This window comes from Antedon mediterranea, chromosome 8, assembly GCF_964355755.1.
Source record: "Antedon mediterranea chromosome 8, ecAntMedi1.1, whole genome shotgun sequence".
NCBI classification, from domain to species: Eukaryota; Metazoa; Echinodermata; class Crinoidea; order Comatulida; family Antedonidae; genus Antedon; species Antedon mediterranea.
In genome coordinates, this window is record NC_092677.1 from 6189259 (window position 1) to 6211461 (window position 22203).

At 34.0% G+C, this 22203-nt stretch overlaps 2 protein-coding genes across 5 annotated transcripts; both read right to left on the reverse strand.

Moving 5' to 3' along the window:
- Positions 1–310: 310 nt before the first annotated feature.
- LOC140057504 (equilibrative nucleobase transporter 1-like) lies at positions 311–12102 on the reverse strand. Of its 2 annotated transcripts, none has more exons than XM_072103197.1 (11): positions 12029–12102; positions 9286–9814; positions 8468–8514; positions 8034–8110; positions 7731–7823; positions 5818–6043; positions 4917–5120; positions 4471–4658; positions 3309–3382; positions 2088–2211; positions 311–1782 (listed from the first exon to the last, which is right to left on the reverse strand). In XM_072103197.1, exons 2-11 carry the CDS (start codon positions 9687–9689, stop codon positions 1597–1599), a joined length of 1623 nt encoding a protein of 540 aa, XP_071959298.1. In that variant the 5' UTR covers positions 9690–9814; positions 12029–12102; the 3' UTR covers positions 311–1596. The 2 variants fall into 2 exon arrangements, with proteins under 2 accessions (XP_071959298.1, XP_071959299.1); XM_072103198.1 differs by having other exon boundaries at positions 12025–12086.
- Positions 12103–12609: 507 nt separating this feature from the next.
- Positions 12610–16441, reverse strand: LOC140056310 (transmembrane protein with metallophosphoesterase domain-like). 3 transcript variants are annotated; one of them, XM_072101638.1, is made up of 6 exons: positions 15972–16184; positions 15515–15612; positions 15283–15393; positions 14507–14672; positions 13988–14127; positions 12610–13643 (listed from the first exon to the last, which is right to left on the reverse strand). In XM_072101638.1, the coding sequence occupies exons 1-6, from the start codon at positions 16049–16051 to the stop codon at positions 13453–13455; spliced, it is 786 nt and encodes a 261-aa protein (XP_071957739.1). In that variant the 5' UTR covers positions 16052–16184; the 3' UTR covers positions 12610–13452. The 3 variants fall into 3 exon arrangements, with proteins under 3 accessions (XP_071957739.1, XP_071957740.1, XP_071957738.1); XM_072101639.1 differs by having other exon boundaries at positions 15515–15622; positions 15972–16082; XM_072101637.1 differs by having other exon boundaries at positions 15515–16441.
- Positions 16442–22203: the final 5762 nt, after the last annotated feature.

A 22203-nucleotide genomic window follows, 5' to 3' on the forward strand; every position in this document is an offset into this window, starting at 1 on the left:
CAGGAGTCAGGGGAATTTTTTAAAATGTAGTTTAAAACCTTCCGGGTACAATTGCCATCATTTTAATACCCCATACGTATGGTTACGCGCAGAAACAGACATTTTTATAACGAACAAACATCGAAAGTGGGGGGTTTGACCACATTTTGGTCCCTAACTTGGATCCTAGGTGGCGGATGATGTTGAAATATAGCTTAGAACATTCCCGGTACAATTGCGGTCATTTTGATACCCCATATGTAAGATTATGTGCAGTAACAAAATTTTGTATAACGAACAAACAAACAAACAGACAGACAAACTCTCTCACTTATAATATAGATAATATAGATATACAAGAGTATATATATTTGCATATTTGATAATGTACTGCTTATAATGGCAATAATATATGCCTTCAAAGTGTGGCTATTTAAAAGAATGCTAACTACGTCACACAGTGGCAATGCAATGAAGAAATACTGATCAGACGGAGTGGATGAAACGAAAACATAGGCAAGGGTAGAAAATGCCGATTTTAGGTGGGCACGTTTGAGCGTATCAACTACTTAAAAACTCAAAGTATGCATGAGAGGTACAGTTGAAGAAAATAGGTGAAGGCAAGGGAAAGCAAACATATCTAGACTAATAAACAGACCAACAAGAAGATCACCAAAAGTAGTGAAATAAAAGACAATTATGGCATCAGAGTTCTTGGTATAAATATCATACTCGTATAAGGCAGTATAACAACATCAAATACAGTACTGTAATAACAAAATCGCAATTAAATAGATACAAAAATTGAATAATATTATATAGTGTTTTATACTAAAGTACTAGATAAATATTTTTGAACATATTGCGTTTCATACGTATACTACTTGAGTTTGAATTTTCAGACAAAAATCGAAATAAAAAAGACAATGAATACAGACTTGGGGCAACTACATGCGGTTTAAGTGATTAAATATTTCTCTTAATCAATTTCGGAGTCTATTTCAAGCCTATAAAAATCAACTTGAATTGGAAAATTATTTCCATAAAGAAGGCATTTGTTGTTTAATGTAGTAATAATTATGTTGGCAAGACTATTTTTTATGACAAATACCCTTTTGTCATGTTTATTATATATTATTTTCCAGCATAACAACACCAGCATGCGGTTGTTCACTTCATTATAAACAAGTAGGCCTAACCATTATAAATCGACCGTCATCATCATTATTGATTAAATCCGTTATACAGTATCTGTTTGAAAACAGACTCTTAGAATAGGAGCGTCATTCAACACACAATATATTAGAATACTGCAGAAATTGCCTTGAATTGAATATATACAATATATAAATCGTGGTTACAATAAATATTGCGTTCAACAAAGAGTAAGGTGCAGTATTCTAAATACTAATTGTATTGTAATTGTAATCATATATACTGTAACGTATTCGAAACATTCAAACTTCTCCGTTATGACTGTTTTCGTTTGTTCGCGAAATTAGATCAATTGGGATAGTTTACACGTTCAATTAGATTGTTGGGAAATTGTTTTCATGTAATTAAGAAGAAGTAGTAATACCGGTAGTTGTATTGATTGCTCCATTAGTATATGTCTATTTAGATAGCCGTCTGTAAACCGACGGAGTAACTTGAATCCGTCTGATTTAGTTGAATGTAAATTGCGTTCTTGGCTGTAATCGTTTTTTCTTGACGTTTCTGCGCAAGCTCACGTTTATATTTTATCCAGACGTAAAAAGGTAAAAAATGACCAAGTAAGGTTGCTAGGAGAATAATGATATGCACCTATAGAAATTGGAGAAAAAAAAATCAATTATTATAATTAATTGATGTTTTCATTTGTTGTTGTTGCCAACTGCGTATTGAATTTTGTTGATTGTGAATAATATGTTTTAGTATTCTTGAAGTCTGTAATATATTCTGGTAAATGATGGTACGGTATAAATACCCTATAAGGACACAACACACTCCAACTTAGGGCCTATTGTATTTTTTAATTCGTTGTATCTTACGAAAGAATAATTGATTCATCATAAAAACCCTAATCAACGAGCTATCGATTGTGTATATTTATTTGAGGTAAAACTTACAAATTTCGGGTTTCCACTCGGTGAACTTTGTGAAAGACGAAGTAGAGGAGCCTGTAGAAATGTTGACACACCTGAACTTAGGTAAACCAACCCGTAGAACTTTCCAAAATGTCGCTTGGGAAAACTGCAAAGAGCATGAGCGTCATCAAAGTTTCATCAACATGATAATGATTAACATTTATTGTGATGTCATCAACAATTGATAACTGATCATTACCGTACATCATCATACTGATGATGGCATATCATATCAGAATGATAAGTTATGTTTTAGATTTGTGACAATCAATTTGATTAAAAAGGCCTACTTATGACTATATCATCGGGTTTATATATGACAAAGGCAATATGATGATGAGCTCCGGATATCAAATGGTTTATCTGTGGCTGCGAAATGATCAGTCAGATCAACCTCCTAAACTTTTTGACTGATTTTCGATTAGCCAATTAGTTTCCTCAAATGATTGGTTAACAGACATCGCGCTGCGGAGAATATGTTCATAGTATTACTGTTAAACCCCCAAATCAGTTTTTTGTGTATCAAAGGTCAGGTAGGATTAGGCATCTTAAGGGTCATAATCGGCACAGAAACTCCCTACTTCCTAGTAAATGCAATCAATGAGTTCAACTGTAGATTTTAAGATAATGTTTAAGTTTAGTATTTATTTATGTTGTAGTGTGGTGAGTTCTTGCAGCAAGCAAGAAGAATTTTAACTGTCACATGTTTGGCCTTTGACAATAAAGTTTTCTTGTATTCTTGTATTTATTGCAGTTAGACATAAGGTCAAAGGACCGTTAAAGTTCCTATTTTGGCAAGGCAGAGCTCATCATACATCAAAGCATTGGTTAGGCCCGCATCATTACTATTAAAATGATTGTATAGTATACTTTTTCCTGACCAGCATTATCTTTGGGGTGCCTCTGTCTTGGTTGTTGTCTCTGAGCACCCGGTCGTCTGTGGCAAGGCAAATGTGTATCCTGTTCCTTTGTTTGGTCACCTAGGTAGGGGTCCGGGGACCGCGACAGAACGAGAACGGATGGGGACCCTCCAAAGAAATTGCATTTTATTTGTCGGGCATTTGTATGATTTGTTTTATTTTTTTGAATGCGCCTTGAGCATGCAGTCTTGAGTGGTATGTGCGCTATAAAAATCCTGTTATTATTATTATTATTATTATGTTTTATTATGTTGGGAGGTTCATTCTTGTTTGATAAACTTACACGATAGCAATGAATGATGCTATAACAGCATGAGCAAAACCTCTGTTAACTGTCACCAGCACAAACGTAATTAGCTGAAAGAAAATAAATTATGGATATTTCGTCATTTCTTTAATTCGGATAGTACCGTACTGTACATCCATATAACAAAACTGGATATACTGTAGTTTTAATTTCGGAATGCCTTTGTATAGACCTACCACGTGCTCGAAAATTGCGTGTAAAATTTAAAAAATCATATTTTTGATTATTTCATAATGCATGAAGAAAAGTAAGGAATTTGTTATGTTTTTACTTTAAAATATATAGATGCAATGGACGTTGAAGGAGAGTGCTTAATTGCTAGAGAATGTTGCGTGATCTGACTGATTACATCACACATGACGTCAGAATATAAAAAACAAATTACCACTGTATATCTAGTTTAACATACTGAAACCATTAAATATGGATGCTTGTTCCGTGGAATAGCCTCAATGATGCCTAGAACAGAGTAATTATCATTGAACGAACAGAAAGATCAAAATAATATTATAATAAATGCTCCATTACGAATGAGTATGTAATTCTGAAACACGCTGCTGACGTCAATCAGCATCACCTGATAGCATCACCCGATAGGCCTCATAATAAAGCAATAACAAGAACACACTATCGGAGTTTGTAAATTGATTTCATAGTAATATGTACTTAAAGCCGGTAGATATACACGCACAATTCTCAATAGCCAAGTTGAAACATTCAGCTCTTTTATAAAGCTGATTTTCTGATAAATATTTCAGATAAACAGTTCATTCCTCCTTCGTCGAGATCATCCATTTAGGCTAATTTATTTTGGCAAACGCCTTTCTGCGCGAACCTTTTTACTACTAAAAGCACGTTTGGACATTAGTATACATATATCCTTATAACAATTACTTGACTGTTTTTAAGGCTAATTAAACATTCAATAATTTAACTAAATACATACTCAGGCCAGCAACGAGGGTTTGTTATATATATAGGCCTACTCTGAGATCCTTGTTCCTCCTAAAATGTAATTATAATTCTGACATTTTCGTATCATGAGTTCCGTGACCAAGGTGTCCCTTATAATCTAATCCTCATATCCGAGGATCCATTTTCAACAATCTTTAATGTTCTTAATATGATAAGGTCTTACCTGTGCATTAAGTATTGGTATGAGAACTGTAATGGAGTATAACACACATGATGATGTCGTAATCATAAGAGCAATGATGGATCTGAACAAGGGCGATCCGGTTCCGCCATCTAGTACCACTCCAACGAGCGGCGAAACAAGCACAATCCCGAATGAAATGTAACCAAATAATGTCGTGTAATAATTCACTGAAATTAAAGAGATTTATTAATTTGACGACCGTAGCCTATACTAGTGTTGATCAACATTTGTTCACGTCACAACATGTAGATGAAAATATGAATACACATGCGCATTAGTCAACGCTTTCGATTTTGTGTAGAATCTTTCATTGAAAAAAAACTGTTCTTTATTTCCCCTATTAAAATTCCTATATAAAATATGCGTATTACAAAACCACATGCTGTGGTCAAAGACTGATTTTAGGTGGTTATCTCAATACTTACCTGTTTCTTCGTTTCTGTCAGTTAGAAATCCAAGAAAAGGGTTCAGAGTTCCTAGGAAATAGTATTCGCGGAAGACCACGACAGTGGCCCAGATAAGAGTGAACAAAAACATAAGCGATCTAAAATGTGTCCAAAAGCTTTCATCCTTTTGATTCAAATCAGATTGGGATAATTTCTTGTAGTCATCTAGACAATCAATAACAGCTGAAAATATGAAAAGATAATAATTATAAGTCCGCCTAGATACATTAAGAAATTGAATGAGATAGGTATTATTCAATCCACATTCTTGTCTGATTTTCAATAGCCGTAATAATTGTACATGTGCAAAGCTTATGACATTATACACACGTTGTTTTCACGTCTTGGAAGCATGCACTCAAATGCATTCCATTATAAATGCATTGTAAATTAATAAAATACAGTATAAGAGCCTGATTTCGCTTCTTGGAAGCACGCACTGTATTCACAGGCATTCGATTATAAATTTAAATTGTAAATTAATAATATCGATTACATCACATATTACCAATCTAAACACAGTAAAACTGTATTCCCTATTGCATTATCTGGATTGTTTATAAAACGTGCAGAAGTGATGTACTTCTGTGGTGTACTACAAACTACATTAGGATGAATTATGTTTGCGCAATAATGTATGTGACTACTGATACCTAATACGTGTACAAATATTATAGTATTTAATATTTACAGTTAAGAAATCCACACACACAAAACACGCAATCAGTAAGTATTAATGCTTGACGGATTCAAGACTCGTTGATTGAATATTCAAAACTATAGCATTAAATGAGGATAATAGTGGTATTTTTAAATTGATTTTGAAAACAATGTTTAGACCACCAATTAGTTTAGAGGAAAACGCAACCTGAAGACTTACATTCTCTGCTAAGGTAATGTTCGTGTAACCGATAACCAATTCGTGGACTAACGGCTGCCGCTGGGTAAAGGACACTCTTATGTTCTTCAGATGAATCATCCTCTTCTTCGATTTCGATTCTTTCCGATGGTACAATAAAGAAAGTGTTTCCCAGTGTAAGAACTGTATAAATACCGAGTAACGCGAACATCTGGTGTTGGAATAATATTCCTGCTTCGGCAAGTTTCTGAAAGAAAGGTTAAAGTGGGGTTTTTTTTCGGTTACATTCTGTCGGTAATTTCACAACATTATTCGTATGTAGCCTAAAGTCTTTTGCAACAGGGTTTCCAAACCGAGAAATGCAAATCGTAACATGAAAGTTGGTAAGCCTATGTTCTGTGTTACATGGAGCAACACCTCCTACAAGCTGGAACTGTTATTTGTTTATGATACAAACAGTATACAGTATGTACCTACAGAGCATAAAATGAGGACCAACTAGAAGTAAACTTGTCTCAGTTGGCCCTTTAACATGGTTACAAACAAATAATAAGTACAAGTGAGATATATGATGCATCAGTAATAAGGATATAATACAAATAGTTGATGTCTTCTATATCAATAGGAATTGGTTGTTCCATGATGGGTGGGGCCTTGTGATTATGATACTCATTGGGCCTTTATACCCAACATTATGCCATCATAATTTTTTCATCACCATATCATCAGCAACAATCCATAATAATGTTTGCTAAAGCTTGGTCCCCACTAGGACGCAACGCAAGGACGTAAACGCAACGCAAGTGTGTTGACCAATGACAAGCGACAGTTCGAATAATTCATCCCTTGTGATTGGTCCTTACGTCCTTACGTTGCGTCGCTAGTGGGAACCACGCTTTACGTTGCGTTACGTCCTTGTGTAGCGTCTCTAGTGGGAACAATCAAGCTTTATTCTAATGCGCAAAACTAATACCATTTCACCAAACAAACCTACGAGATATTGTGCCAGTTATAGCATCGTACCATAATTCTGAATTATGGAACGCCGATTGTTTCAATGAATAACGTGCAATTCTAAATAACACGAACATGTTTCGTTTTATTTAATTCCTTATTGTTTTTTTAATGTAGATTCAGCCGAAAGTTAGGGGAACTAAAGTACGTCAACAGGTAGTACTAATAACAATATCATTTCCGTTATTGATAAAGGACATCTGACAATAACAGGAAAGGTATTTTAAATCGATATACCAGAGCCAAACATATGAGCCAAATGTACGCATTTTGTGTGTAAGGTGTAGGCCTAAATATGTCGTCTCGAGAGAATGACAAGAAGCTTATTATCTGTTCCTGGTGATGCTCTCGACATTAACGCTTCGAAGTCTTTCTTTAATGCTGTACCGGTAACTCAATCAAATGCTATTGTTTGAAATTGAAACAATTTCAGAAAAGTACAACGGTCGTTGACTTTCAGCTTTAGGGATTTATCATAGCCATCAGTTTAGCAGTAATTACATTTTGATCTTGAACGAACAGGTTTTTTGGGTTACTTCCTCTAGTCTCAAAGGCTTAGCTTTTGTTTTGCATATTTGTTGACATGTTGGAAATGTGAGTGCAAACGGATACTACGTTAAAACAATGTAAAGCAACAAAATAACCAACGCCATAATTAATTGTATACGTGTTTTTTTTTCATCAAGAACTTTGAGGCATAATTCCTATAATAAGCGAATTAATAATTGTTTACAGTATTTCTCTTCCATTTGATTAACAGATTATGAAATCGTACCAATGCTCCAGAGTCGAATGTTATTCATTTTGCTTAAACAGAACAAGTTTAACCCTCGATTTTTTCTCGAAAATACACGGTTATCCCGCGTGTTCATAGAAAAAACAAGAAGACTATTAGTAGGCCTAGTTAATTGTATTCTCACCTGAACTATAAGATACACAACTGTAGACATCATACAGGCACCGTTCAATAAAGATATGATTGTATGACGTAAGTTAGGGAATAAATTAGCTACCTGTGAAAAAAGAAATCAACAGGGAATTAATAGCAGATACTAATTAACATAAATATTGTGTGCTGAATAATAACGCACAATTTGTACTACAGTGGGGTTCGCGTCATTTCACAATTCCCAAATTAATTGCTTTCTTTCTCTTTCAATAAACATGTCATTAGGCCTACTAAATATTGATATTCGTTTTCATTGAATAAACAATATGCCTACCTCAAATAAACTAACTAGAACAGGAGCTCCTATGAAACCTTGAATAGCGGTGGCGGGAAATATCCAAAACGGTGTCTCTGAAAAAAAAAAGAATAAATTAATATGAACCCCAAAGTTATAAGTAATTTAAATCTTGTTCATCTGTCTGGTATCTATATAAATATGTTTTTTAAATATCTAGTTGCATATCTTTAAATCTAAGTACATTGTGTATACTGGATGGAGTGTGGGTCTATTGCTCATAACCTATTGTTAATCTTGACAATGTGCTTTTTTTCGTTTTTCTTTGGTGAACCTGACATTTAAGAAAAGGGAAACAAGTTTGCCTTTTGATATTTTGTGATTTGCCTCCATTTGTTGAAAAGTAAGGTGTATCTCATTCTTAACACATTACATCAAGACAATTAGGCTAGAATTCAAGAATTTGATCCTACCTTTACTAGAAAAGCCATACATTAAAAACGTGGTCGCAAACAAAACACTGAAAAAGAAAAATACCATTTTAGGAAAAACCATCGAAGAGCAGTGCAAGCTCTGTGTGTTCAAACGTTAGATGTATGCACAGCATTTAACATTTCAAATTAAGGCCTTTAACAGCTTTATAATAAATAATTAGGATTTGCTAAGTTAAAATTGAAAAGGATTGCATCAACCTTCTGTAAAGTTACTGCTGATAATTTCACAGTAAGGACGTACGCGGAACGCAAGTGATTTGACCAATCACACGCGCGATGGATAATGCGAACTCACTTGTGATTGGTCAACTTCCTTACGTTGCCACTATATGTCGTGTACGTCTTTGCGCTGCGTTTCTATAGTTGTTGGAGAACCACGCTTATGACATTTTGTAGGAGGTACCATAATACGTCCGATGGCTTTTGTTAAACTTCAATTTTGTAAATCGCAATGCATTTTTGTCTTACCTCGTATCGTATAGTTCATCTTATCATTTTCTAAAACAATTCATGTCACGGCGACTGCAGTTAATTGTATTTAATTAACAGTATTTAGATAATTGCATATGCCAATTAAACACTCTACGAATTGTGACAATCTTAATTAAAAACATCCCTTTTAAGAGAAACAATAATAACACCGGTCATTCACCTTTTTAAATTGAGAGTGAAATGTCACTGTGAATGTCGAAAACCGTGTTAATTGGTGGTTGTTCGACAATGAATGACCATTACTGAACAGGCCTATAAATTTACAAGTTAGGCCTTTAATGATAATACAAACATTTGAATCTCACCACGAAATAAGCCTGATTTTTCTAGGTCCGAGCAAATCATACATGACCCCTGTTGGCAGACATCCTATAAGTAGCACACACGAAGCCAGTGTAAACACCAGATTGAGTCTTTGATCTTGTGCAGGACAAGATACGTAAGTCCTTTCAAAACTACCACTAACACCGCTACTTTTGGCAAGAATAGATGCATCACCAATAGGTACACCCACAGTTACGTTAGAATATGAATCGTCACATAATTCGTTGTAATAACCCTCTTTCTTTAGAACCGTCACCAACCATGGCCATCCGTAAACAAGAGTCGTAAAAAATCCTTCGAAAATTGCTGGTATAATAATCAGTGGACTTCGCTTTCTTCCCCCTCGAGACCTCATCTGTATTTTCGGTGGGGTTTTTTCTAACATCGGTGTTAATTTAAACCACCTAACAATCGATCAGTGCAGCTTTATTGAAATGCCTCAATCGTTGTTTTACAAATATTTTGAGTTGATTAGCTTCGCCATATTCCGTCTCTGTTACTTTTAGACATCTACAAAAAAATTACAACTTTAGGTTTAGGTTAAGCCAAGAAACGGTCGTGTACTAAATGTCTCAATACCCATTGACCCTACTTAAACCGTGTTTTCCTTTTGAAATCAATACAACCATTATGTCACTTATACACAATAGGAAGCAGTGACAATGGAACGTTTGACAACCACAAGGCCGTGGCAACAAAAGGTGGACAAACATACTGTGTAGGTCTATGAATAAACATAATATTGTAAAAGCTAGTTTATGAGGCCCATTATTCTATGACGGTGTTCTAAAATGTTAGGTACATCCACCCCCCCCCCCCCCCCACCCTACGTATAACTGAGTGCACCCCTATTGAATTACAACAGTAATACTATAAATATATAATACGTTGCATGCTCCGCCTAGACATTAACATTCTCCGATGCGATTGTTTGCTTTCTTAACGTTAACAAAATAATACTTCTTTCAGTAAATATACAAATAATTTAAAAAGTGAATGGACACAATTTGAAAGGGTGCCTCAAAGTACACCTTAGAGTTTAATATAAATTCAGGCCTAATCGATTTTAGGCCCTACTCAATGAAAAATGTAATTTAAAGATGTATTGTCTCCCAAAAACATGAAAAATGAAGATTAATTAAATCAGACTTTGAATAGGTTATTTTGTAGTTTTAATAAAGTTAATCACTTCCATAGAAAAAAAAATACGAACACAAAAAAATGTTTTCACTTATAAAATGACAAAATAAATGGTTAAATTTAACCAAAAATCCATTGGCTGGCAGCCAATTTGACTATTTTTTGCTTTAAATTACAGTTTTTTCAGGTAAATACATTTGTTTTCGATCTAATTTTTGGTCAAAGTGGATAACTATTATGTGACATTAAAATGGTATATTTTAAAAAAAAATTTTTAATAATTATTTTTCAGGGGGACAATACATCTTTAAAGCAAAAAAAAATTGGCTGCCAGCCAATGGATTTTTGGTTGAATTTAACCCTTTATTTTGTCATTTTACAAGTGAAAACATTTTTTTGTGTTCGTATTTTTTTTCTATGGAAGTGATTAACTTTATTAAAACTACAAAATAAAGTATTCAAAGTCTGATTTAATTAATCTTCATTTTTCATGTTTTTGGGGGACAATGCATCTTTAATCATTTTGTAACATCGACAAATCAATGCCAATTATAACCACAGTTCGAAAGTGATTATGGATTATAGCATACAGAAACCGTGTCGTACCAGCAGTAATTTATATTGACCAGCGATTAATGATAATAACAATACCTACTAAACAAGGTCTTGATGGCGAAGTTAATATTCAGAGAGCCAGTTACAGGACTCAATTAAACAGGACTCGGCTAAATGTCACAGCGTAGAGAGCCAGTTACAGGACTCAATTAAAAATGACTCGACGGCTAAATGTCACAGCTTAGGCCTTCAAAACAATTTCAAATAAACCTTTGGTGTACATTTTAAGCCTACCGACCATTCTCTGCTAATCACAATTTTTATGAAAAGATGTTGCAGTGTGTAGGCTAGTATTTTATTGCTTATTGATGAGGAATTGATAAACTTTTTTACTGTTTTACAATAGATTTCTGTCAATACACTTTACGAGGCTGCCCTAAAAATGTAATTTGTTGTTAGGCCGCTATGATTTTATTTTATGAGTTATTGTTTAGAGGTCAGATGGACTTATTCATATGAGTGGATTTAACTCTTTCATTCAAGTGTAACAGTTGATATACAAGTGTCCTAGTTAGGACCTGAGACAATAATATTAATAATAATAATATGAAAGTGAACTTGAAGATCCGTAACTTGCACCTACATCACAGTGGGCATGTGCGCATATTTGAAATTGATAGGTCTCATCAGTCACTGACTCTCTACCGTAGGTTACCTTTTGTAATCACATCATCATGGATCATATTTATTCGGAATGACAGACGGTCTTAATTAAAGCACGACCGTCATGCATGACAATTTTGGGGGGAAAATATCACTGAAAGTCATTAATTTAAACTATTTAGGTCTATTTGGACACGAAATAGCGGAATTAAATAATTAGCCAGCTGAATAATGTAGCAACTATTAATATTATTGCGTAGTTACCATCGATCGCGTTTTTTTCAGTCGAGTTAAATCGGTGCAATATGAATTCATGAAACCCATTATTATTGAACCCGGGTTAAAATACACGGACATCGTACCTACCTTATGTCAAATTCTTGGATTATTGGTATACGATTTCTTGCATGCTGAACCACTGTCCTCGGTCCTGTACAACACAGTATGTTATGATTAGATACAGTTATGATAATACCGTAAAATAGATGTTGATGACGTCACATCACGTCATACAGATATTGTCTGTTACGAGGGCGCAGTTTGACCAAGGCCTTGGTTTGACGTACAGTAGGCCTACAGTATTTGATTTTTACTACACGACCAATAGGCCTATTATAATTAGAGGTTATATTTTGCGTAACTTTATCGATTTATAAAGTGAAGGTCGCCTTACATTGTTTCCGGTGGGCTACTGATCGACACATTGGATTGCTTGGACATGGATTAATTTCCTAGTAGCCGCTACTGTCGAAATAGACGATAATAAAGTTGTTTTACAGAATATTTATACCTTTATTCTGCATAACGTAACGTAACGTTCAAAGACGTCGCTACTGGTACTTTCTACTCTACAGCCCTTTCTAGAATGTAGGCCTACATATCGAAACATTTTGGCTTTTCGGGCAACAATTATTAACAATAAAAAACACATTTTTCATGTCTTTTTTCTTTATTTTTTAACTTTTATTTTTAACTCGAAAGCTAAATCATTGTAAAAATGAATTACATAATAATTTCTATAATTAATTTTTTTAATTATTTTAATTGATTTTAAATTACAGTTCCTTGTTTAAAAAATACTACTTTATCAATTATCTCTAGACATAGTGAAATAGTGTAAAAAGAAACTTAGATATAACTAACCCCTCCCTGCCAGATCCCAAAATTATAAACTGGCCAGATGTACCACGTTGATAGCTTTCCTCTGGCCACAACCACCCTCTCTACAAGTTCAACATAACCAGCTAGCAGTTTAAAAGTTAAAATTAAGTTAAAATTTAAATAAAATTTGTTCAAATTAAAGTTTTCGAAATGAAATTCCATAAAATCATGGTCCCTGAGGTGCTTCTTTATTTAGAGACAAATCTGTATATAAATTATAAAAAGTTATTACATCACATACTAAACATTCCCCTATTACACACAATTATAATTTTATTACATTACTGGTGTACATTATTTTAATAAATAATATATATTATTCCAGACCTGTATACCTATCCATATTTTATTGCCCTCTTTACAGTACTTGAAGAACATCAGTTTAATAGTACTAATTACTTTAAGACCATATTATTATTATTATTTTTTTTTTTACCATATTTAATGAGGGTGAATCGATCCAACAATTGCTGATCATTAGGGACCCTCAGAGGTTCACAAGACAAACATATACACAAGATGCTCTACATAAACAAAGTCTGTAATTGTGATTGTGTTTTTTCATTTTGTAGAGAGTTTAAACTTACATAAACCTAATGAGATGCAATTATAATCTATGGCTTCAGCTTCTATGCAGAATGCAATGTAATGAGCGTAACTTCTGGTGTTGAAAACATTCGCATTGGTATGCCCCAATAAAACGTGCCGGAAGAAACATAAACGTAACTCGTTGCACTGTATTGATATAAACCGATAAAATATGGATTTAAAAAGTATACCCATACAATTGCTGGAAACAACTGACCACCATGTGTGTGTCCTAGAAAGGTACAATATAAAATAGATAGATAATATCAGCGTGATAAGAAACATTACATAATCAGGGGAAGAATTGTCAGCTAAAATGCATTATGTTGTATAAGTATAAACTACTTTTGATATCTATTTTTATATTTTATGTTAGGGCTTCCCCGTTAAAAAAAACTGGATCAAATATGGTAGTGGTATGCCCAAATATGGTAGTGATATGACATCATCATGTCCATTTGGGGACATCACATAAAGTTTGATAGAGTAGACAAGGCTTTAGAATATCAAGACAACATATTATCATCTTGTGAATTGACAAACCATAAAAGAACTCATGACTCAGATATCACATACCTGAAAGCACTAACTTGATGCCTTTGTCTGCAGAGAGTGCAGAGTATGCAGCACTTGGTCTGTGAGCCAGAAGAATGATGGCATGTTTTTGGTCTGTGCCTTCAAGAGCCTTATCCAACTTGAAACCATGATCACCGTACCTGCATCAACAAAATGCAAGTAGTAGTGATATTAATGTTATTATTGTGACTGTTGTAAAGAAACAACTTCAACTAGACTGGAAGACACATTTGAACAATTATATGGAATATTTTAAATCTTGAATTTAATTTATAAAAGGGCATAATCAGACATATTCTAATGTTTGATATTTTTTATTGTACCTTTATCTTTTTTATCACAATGTATATACAGTATAGGACTTTAACTGTATATTTTTATATTTGTATGTTCAGAATTACAGACTCTACCTTGGCCTTTTTCATGTTTGTTAATATGCAGGTCAAATTTGGGGGTGGGGGTGGTACAATGGTGCACATAAAATATATAATGGTTTATCCCATTGCAACAACTTATTACTTAAATGTTTCTCCTTGTACATCATCTGTGCCAACTAAATAGAAGAAATCTTTATCTTGAACTTGATGGCGAATTTTAATGTTTTCGTTATGCAGGCATTTCACACCAAGAGTTTTCAAGTAGACAATCCATGCATCTACATCTCCAGTGTAATATTCATGGTTGCCTACAAATACAATAAGATTAATCTCACAATTCTTGCACCTCATTTTCACTGGCATAGATCCTGGGTTAAGGTAATTCAAGATCCCGGGAGAGGAGATGTAGACCCTGTGAGAGAGAATAAAACACTGGGAGAGGGGATATAGACCCTGGGAGAGGGGATATAGACCGTGGGAGAAGGGATATATACCATATGGGAGAGGGGATATAGACCCTGGGAGAGGGGATATAGACCCTGGGAGAGGGGATATAGACCCTGGGAGAGGGGATATAGACCCTGGGAGAGGAAATATAGACCATGGGAGAGGGGATATAGACCGTGGGAGAAGGGATATATACCATATGGGAGAGGGGATAAAGACCCTTGGAGAGGGGATAAACACCCTTGGAGAGGGGATAAACACCCTGGGAGAGGGGATAGAGACCCAGGGGAGGGGATCCGATATAGACCGTGGGGAGGGGATATATTTTATATGTCCCATTTGCATTTTCTTGTTTGCTTCTAAATGCCCAGTGTCCTAAATACCCAGTGTCCTCCATCTCCACTACTTAAAATGAATCAGGACCTGGCTCACTTTGTTACTACGAAGACAACCTGTTTTTTTTAATCTTACCCGTGACAAAATAAGTGCCATATTGTGGATTAAGTTGATTCAAAGGCAATACAGCTTCAGATAAGTATGAAACAGGAGCGTCTACTAAATCCCCAGTGATGGACACAAGATCTGTATAAACAAAACAAATACAGTCAGATACTTTTGTTTTTAAACTGTTATCTTATGTTAAATTAGGAATTATTGTTGGTGATGATTTATAAATTGAAATACTGTATATATTATTATTTACCTGGATTTAAACTGTTTGTTAGTTCTACTGCCCTTTGAAGCTGTGATTTACCTACAGTTGGTCCAAGATGTATATCAGATATTTGCACGATTCTCATACTATCAAAAACTTTTGGGAGATTAGAGATCGGAATGTTTACTTTTTTAATAATTGGCCCATGGAATGCCCTAGAAACAGCAGTAAATGCAAATATCCCAGACACAAAAACTACCACACACACTTTAAATAAAGTCATCCATTCGCGATCAGAATTCTTTTTTGGACAGAATATTTTTCGACAAATTGCACTGATTAAAAACCATAGTGCGATGTTTGTGGAAAGTAAAAGATGGATTCCCATACAAATATAGGAAAACAAAACTATTTTATATGGTTCGGCAGAAATTAATGTAGCACCTAAAGGGTAACATAACTGAGCGCTTAGTAGGACTGTAAATAATACACATTTCCATATAACCTGGAAACGACCTTTATATAAGCTAGGCCGTCTGATTGGCAATATTCCTCTCCTCGCGGCAGATTGCTTCCCTGTCGCATCGTGATGGCCTGCCTGCTGGGCTGGGTATAATTGCGACAGATTACGCCAAATAAAAAGTGATCCTAACGATAGAAGGGATTCAATAAATATGACGATTTGGAATCGTAAAACCAAGGATCGAGTTTTTCGGTCAGAATTTCGAACAGCAAAAGAACTTAGCAAAAGAAAGAGCACTAAAGAACAGAACAACACCGACAACTTTTTAACGCCAGGCATGATAATGATGATAAAAATAACAACTGTTGGTAACTTAGTTAAGTTCAGATAGATTACAAAACGCGATCGTTCCCTACCGCAATAACCCCATGTTTTATCAGAATCAATAATGAAGCATATTGCCGACGTATTTTTTCTTTTTCCCGCGCGAAGTCTCAATGTATAATTTATCAAGTAATGCTAATATAACCATATCCTCCATGTGCTAACTTTATAAGAAAAGCAAAAAATCTCAGCCAGGTCTACTCATATGAGTTACGTAGGGTCCAAAACTTGAAACCATTTATTAATGTATTAATTACCTCTGTAGTGTATGTTCTAACTAATAAAAATATGAACAACTAGAATTTGCAGTTACATTTTTTTTTAATAACAATTTTTCAGAAACTTTCTATTATTAATATTACAGTTTCACAGATTTTTTTTTACAATTTTTGTTCAAAGGAATCAATATTTGTGAATGGGCATTATAACCAAAAACAAATTATTTTAAAACAAGAAATAACGCCGTAAAATAAGCTTACAATTTATTTTAAGTAAGATTTTGCTGTGTATTGACGATTTTTAATGATTTTGCAATATATTTTAATTTATTTTGTTATAGTATTATATGCATTTTTATATGTTTATACTGAGACAACAATCAAAGAGATTGGAAACGCTAGCGATTTCCCTTTGTGTGGCACTTGCCGCCAGGTTCAGTGTAGTATACCTCTTTGTTATGCAAATTAGCTAAGTCACCGGCCAATCAGCGAATTCGCGCAAGCGCAGATTAACTGTTTATCAAAATCAGTGATCCATGAAAAAAGTTTTTGGAGGGGTTTTTAAATCTCACGAGCAGGAGATAAACAACGAAATATACGGTAAGACTATAGGTGTTTATAAACATTATTTATGTTGTTTAAAAATGTTAAATTAGGTATTAATTTTTTTCTGTAAAAATGATTATTAACACCAGAGTACAACACTACAAGAATTAATTGGAAAAAAAAAAAGATTTCTTTGGGATAATTATCAAATATTAGCCTACATATAATAGGCCTACAGCAGTAGCCTAGTAGGCCTATTCATTTAGCCAGCCCAGCATATTTATTATTAATTATTTTATTAGGCCCCTATTATAGGCCTAGGCTAATTATTAATAAATACTAGGCCAAGGCCCTAGCCTATAGGTGTAGTAGTATAGTAGGCCTAGAGGTTAGGTTCAATAAGGCATTCATTCATTCTTAAGTGTATGCCTATAATTATTAGGCTATGTCACATAATGTTAATAATTTTAAATCAGGGTAAATTAAAGAGCAATATACGATATAAATAAATGAGAAAGCTCGTCAATTAGGTTTTTTTTTTTTCAGTTATGGCAACAAAATCAACAGCCTGTAGGCCTAGTCCTTTACCACTTACCACTGCCAAGGAAATTAATGAAGATTTGCCACACATGGTGACAGATGCACTGAACATATTAGTAACCGATGACATTCACCATGCATCATGGTCCAAGTGTGGTTCAGGTGTGATCTCAATTGCAAAATCAATATTAGAGAATCAATCTGAAATAAATATGTTTTTATCGGAAGAGATTATGGATAGTCTGCTGCAGCCCACAGCTGCAGATATCCTAAAAGCTGTTTTCCAGCTGAGGATAAACAGAAAGTTTATTCATGATTTTTTGAATAAGATAATTACTAATATTAATAATACAGAAACTGAAAAGGAGGCTTTTGTTCAAAGATTTTTGACCTGCATAACTACATCATTTTTTAAACGACAAAATGAAAAAATTGAAGTAAGATATAATATGGAAATAGAGTTAGTAACTACAGCAGACAAGCAAATCATCCATCATATTACAGGTTCTATTATAAGAAAATTGAAAAAAAGGTACATGAACAAGCCAGTTGAAAGAGAGATGCTTAGCAATCTGACCACTGATAATGGTGTAGACAGTAGATGTTCATGGACACAAAGTTTGGACAGAGGCGGTTTGATTTACCCCTCAACAAAATTTCTTAATTTAATTATTTTAATTGAGCGTTGGATTAGGGAGTTAATAAACAGTGAAAGTTTACAACATGATTCTTTAATTAACATAAAGTCTACAATACTAAAGTATAAACTGGTAACACATATATGGAGTAACCTTATAACCTCACCAAATACACAGAAATGGATAGTGTTGGACAATGTTGTTGAGTTATTTTTAAAAATTAGAGGGTTTGCTTTAACTGAACAACTTAAAAGCAAAATGCAAAAAAAACAAAAGCAACAAAAACTTGCTGCCGGAACTAAAAAAGCATTAAGAAAAGAACTAAAAGAATTAAACAAGTAAAATGAAAAATAAGCTATATGCTGTAATTTATTAACTGGAGTACTGTAAATGTTTTGTGCAAAATAAAAAAAAAGTCAAATTTACTATTATAAAATGCTATTAAGACTTTTTTACTCTGCGTTTAAGTGGAATGTTTAAATTTTCTTTGTCCAATTCAGACATAATTCGCTTAGTGTTGCCTCTTATGGGTGCAACTGCTGCTGACCCAACAACCCTAAGTGTATTTAATGTATGTCGAACATTATCAATTGTTGGATTGTCACCTGCTCCCTGTTTGTGTCTATAATGTCCAAAGTGCTGTTCGAGTACATCTTGATTAAACACACACGTATTTACAAATTTGGCTCCTTTTCCCAACAAATAACGAACACATGCTACAATAGAATTAATGGTGATATGAAAGCCATGTATGGTTTGCTGACTTAGTAACATACGCTTTCTTTCTGCATCAGCAAATTTTCCTACTCGTTCTTTTACATCATTTTCCCATTGCTCAAGGTATCCTAAAAACTCTGTCTCTAAATATGAAAGTCTTGGATCATGGATGTCTTTGTATGGATTTAAGTCTGTGTTTCTGGATAACTTACCAGCGTTATTGTTTCTTGTATTTAAGCAATCAAAAAAGCGATTCATGTGAGTTATGAAGGTGATTGTTTCTCTTGCACTGTCACCATATACTTCTTTCATGTGCTGTGCAACTCTGTTACTGAAAACTTGAGCAGCTAAATTGACTTTCATCACACTGAAAGGGGTGAGGTCAATATGTGCTCTTGTTAGTTTTGTTTTTTTATACAATTTTCCTTCTGTGTGTTCTTCAAACAGTTGAACTAAACTCATCCATGAAATGTTCTGTCCACCTTTCCACAGATTTCTTGATTTTTTGTGACTACCAGAATTTGAAAAACAATTTCTAGCTGTTTTTAGCAGATGAGGGACATCTGAAATAAAATATAGATTCCGATTTGGAGCAAAAGGATTTGTACAACTAAACTTGTTTTTAAGCCCATGAGAATCAAAAAATGATCTATTCTGGCTAGCACCATCACATGTAAGATACAAAACTTTCAGTCCAACATCTATTTCAAGTAGTTCAATGGCTCTCCATAAAATTGTGTGGAGATCTTCAGAACGTAGTCCATTTGTTGCAAAAACTGCCAATGGAAATTTTAAGTTACTTGTTGCCCCTCGTACCATAATAACTAATGCACTTTTTGCCATCTCATTGGTGATTTCATTTTTCTTATTTTCAATTTTGTGAATCTCATTGCTTATGTTATCTAAATTTGTAAATCCAATCAATTCATTAGTGGAGGCAGAATATACCAAGTCTTCTTTTATTTTAATTTCATCCTGTAAAATTCCAACATATGATCGCCATTCTTCAGTAAAGAGTCCTTTTCTTTTAGCCTCCTCGTGTAGCATTTCTAAAACTTCTTTCTGGTAACCTAATTTACTATCAATGACGTGGCTATAATCATATAATGTTCTTTCACTTGGTAAACTTATAAAACCAGTTTCTCTCAGTGCTTGATATGCAGTTGAAGATTTAGATTTCAAGTACAAAGCCCATTTCACAATAATAGGATGCCACCTCATCTGTCTTTTCTCTTTTAACTTGTTGAATTTTAATTGTTCTTCCCAAAATATTCTTTGAAATGAATCAGGATCTCGAAACAAATTGTTGAAAGCATTTTCTCCTTCTTGAATAATAGTTTCTAGGTCACCATTAGAATCATCTGTCAGTTCATTGTTCTTATATTTTTGATTAATTTCCTGATTAATTAATATTTGCTTTTTTTTTCTTTCAACACTTTGACATTGTTTTTTTAGCATCTTACTTTTAATTAATAAATCATTTTTAGTCAAACTGGTATTAGGCCTTTTAGATGACAATAATACTTCAAATGACTGATTGTGTTTCATAGATTTTCGCAATGATCGTCTGTATGTTGCACAATGGGGGCACCTGTTTGTTAAAGTAGTTAAAAGGAAGCAGCGATCAGTTCGGATTGTTTGTGTGTATTCTGCTCCACAGTCATGTTCCACATACTTGTTTTCCTGCAATGCAGTTAAGTCAGGATTTCCTATGCACACAGTATATTTATCAAACAAGAATTTTAAAAACATGAATAAATGATTAAACACATGCACCTTCCGTATACTTTCAAATATTGTATGATTATCAGGTAAGCGCTTGTTATGAACGATTACGGTTATATTCAAGTTTTTGTCAATAGTAACTGCCATCTTAACAGAAAAAAAACGTTTCTCATAGAACTGAATGAGTGTCAGATCACTAGTTGCCTTAATGACTTCAAAACCAATGTTATTCAGCTTTTCTTGTTTCCTTGTGCAATCAAATCGCAACTGCTGGTATGTCACATAATTGATGTTATCTTCTGTCTCAAGTTTTGTCAATGAAGATCCAAGTACTAAATAACTCTCAATTGGTTCCTTATGTTCCTGCAATACACACAGAAACACTCATTTATAACCACACTATAATGATTAAATACTTTATACAATCTTTTTACACAACCTATGTACTTACTTCAAGCAGTGGTTCATTGTGTACACTATGAACAACACAATCACAATTTGCAAAATTTCCAGTGAAGTCACAATGCTTAACTTGCTCAATTGGCTGACGAGTGAGTGGTTTTCGTTGAGATGGAAGACCATTAACACAATATTTGTATCGTCTACCAATTAATGCTTTTCTTTTTTTTCTTGTCATGATCTGTTATAAATAAAAGAAAACATTGATCATTGGTTTGCACTGGTTTCTGTACATGCATTTCAGGCACTTACTTCTAGGCAAGAAACACTAAAGCCCCACTAAGCAATATAATAATCCCCCTCACCCTCACCCCCCTCACCCTCACTTCCCCAACCAATTTTGTTTGACCCCACCCAACTACCATTCCATACTACTGCACACCAAATAGAGCAGTAAAAACAAGTTTGGAAATAGGATCAATTTGATTTGACAAGGTAAAAGCTAGCCTAGCCTAGACTTAATTTAGGCGAAATTACGCTAATGAATGCATATGAATCCCTGTGACTAGCCCTGGCTAAATAAGGCCATGCGATGACATTGGGCCTACTCTAAGGAAAATATATTGAATAAATACAAATTTCAAATGATTAAAAAATACACGCATACCAACATTTATATATTTAACTATCATTAAAAGGTAAGTAAGTGATACAATATCATAAATAAGATAAAGATTTTTTTGTTCCAAATGTGACACAATTACGATTGTGTATTTAGCGTATTTAGCGAAAACTTTAAAAAACCAGTAAAATCATCATACTTAATTACATATTAAACATTACTTTTTCCTAATAAATTGTACATCATACCACAGAAAAATAGTTATTCTATCATAATAAAACTCATTAATTACACAAGAGTGTCTTTTAGTAAAATTGCAATGCTCTCAAAAACTGGTGTTTTAAGTAGCCGTTCCGACAACGACACACTAACCCAGTCTAGATGGGGTAGTCCATCTACGGTTGTCTACGAGTCTAGAACTACCCTACTTTGCAGACCAAGTTCTACTAAAACAAGATTAATTTTTCTTTTAAAAAACAGTTAAA

Excerpts from the sequence above, each read along its gene's own strand:
- LOC140057504 (XM_072103197.1), bottom strand. The coding sequence starts at position 9,689 with ATGTTAGAAAAAACCCCACCGAAAATACAGATGAGGTCTCGAGGGGGA. Across the intron at positions 8,111-8,467 it reads GTATGGCTTTTCTAGTAAAG|AGACACCGTTTTGGATATTT; the intron begins GTAGGATCAAAT and ends TTTTTTTTTCAG. Across the intron at positions 2,212-3,308 it reads GCATCATTCATTGCTATCGT|TTTTCCCAAGCGACATTTTG; the intron begins GTAAGTTTATCA and ends TGCTCTTTGCAG.
- LOC140056310 (XM_072101637.1), bottom strand. The coding sequence starts at position 16,268 with ATGCCTGGCGTTAAAAAGTTGTCGGTGTTGTTCTGTTCTTTAGTGCTC. Across the intron at positions 15,394-15,514 it reads AACAAACAGTTTAAATCCAG|ATCTTGTGTCCATCACTGGG; the intron begins GTAAATAATAAT and ends TTGTTTATACAG. Across the intron at positions 14,128-14,506 it reads GTACAAGGAGAAACATTTAA|GTACGGTGATCATGGTTTCA; the intron begins GTAATAAGTTGT and ends TTGTTGATGCAG.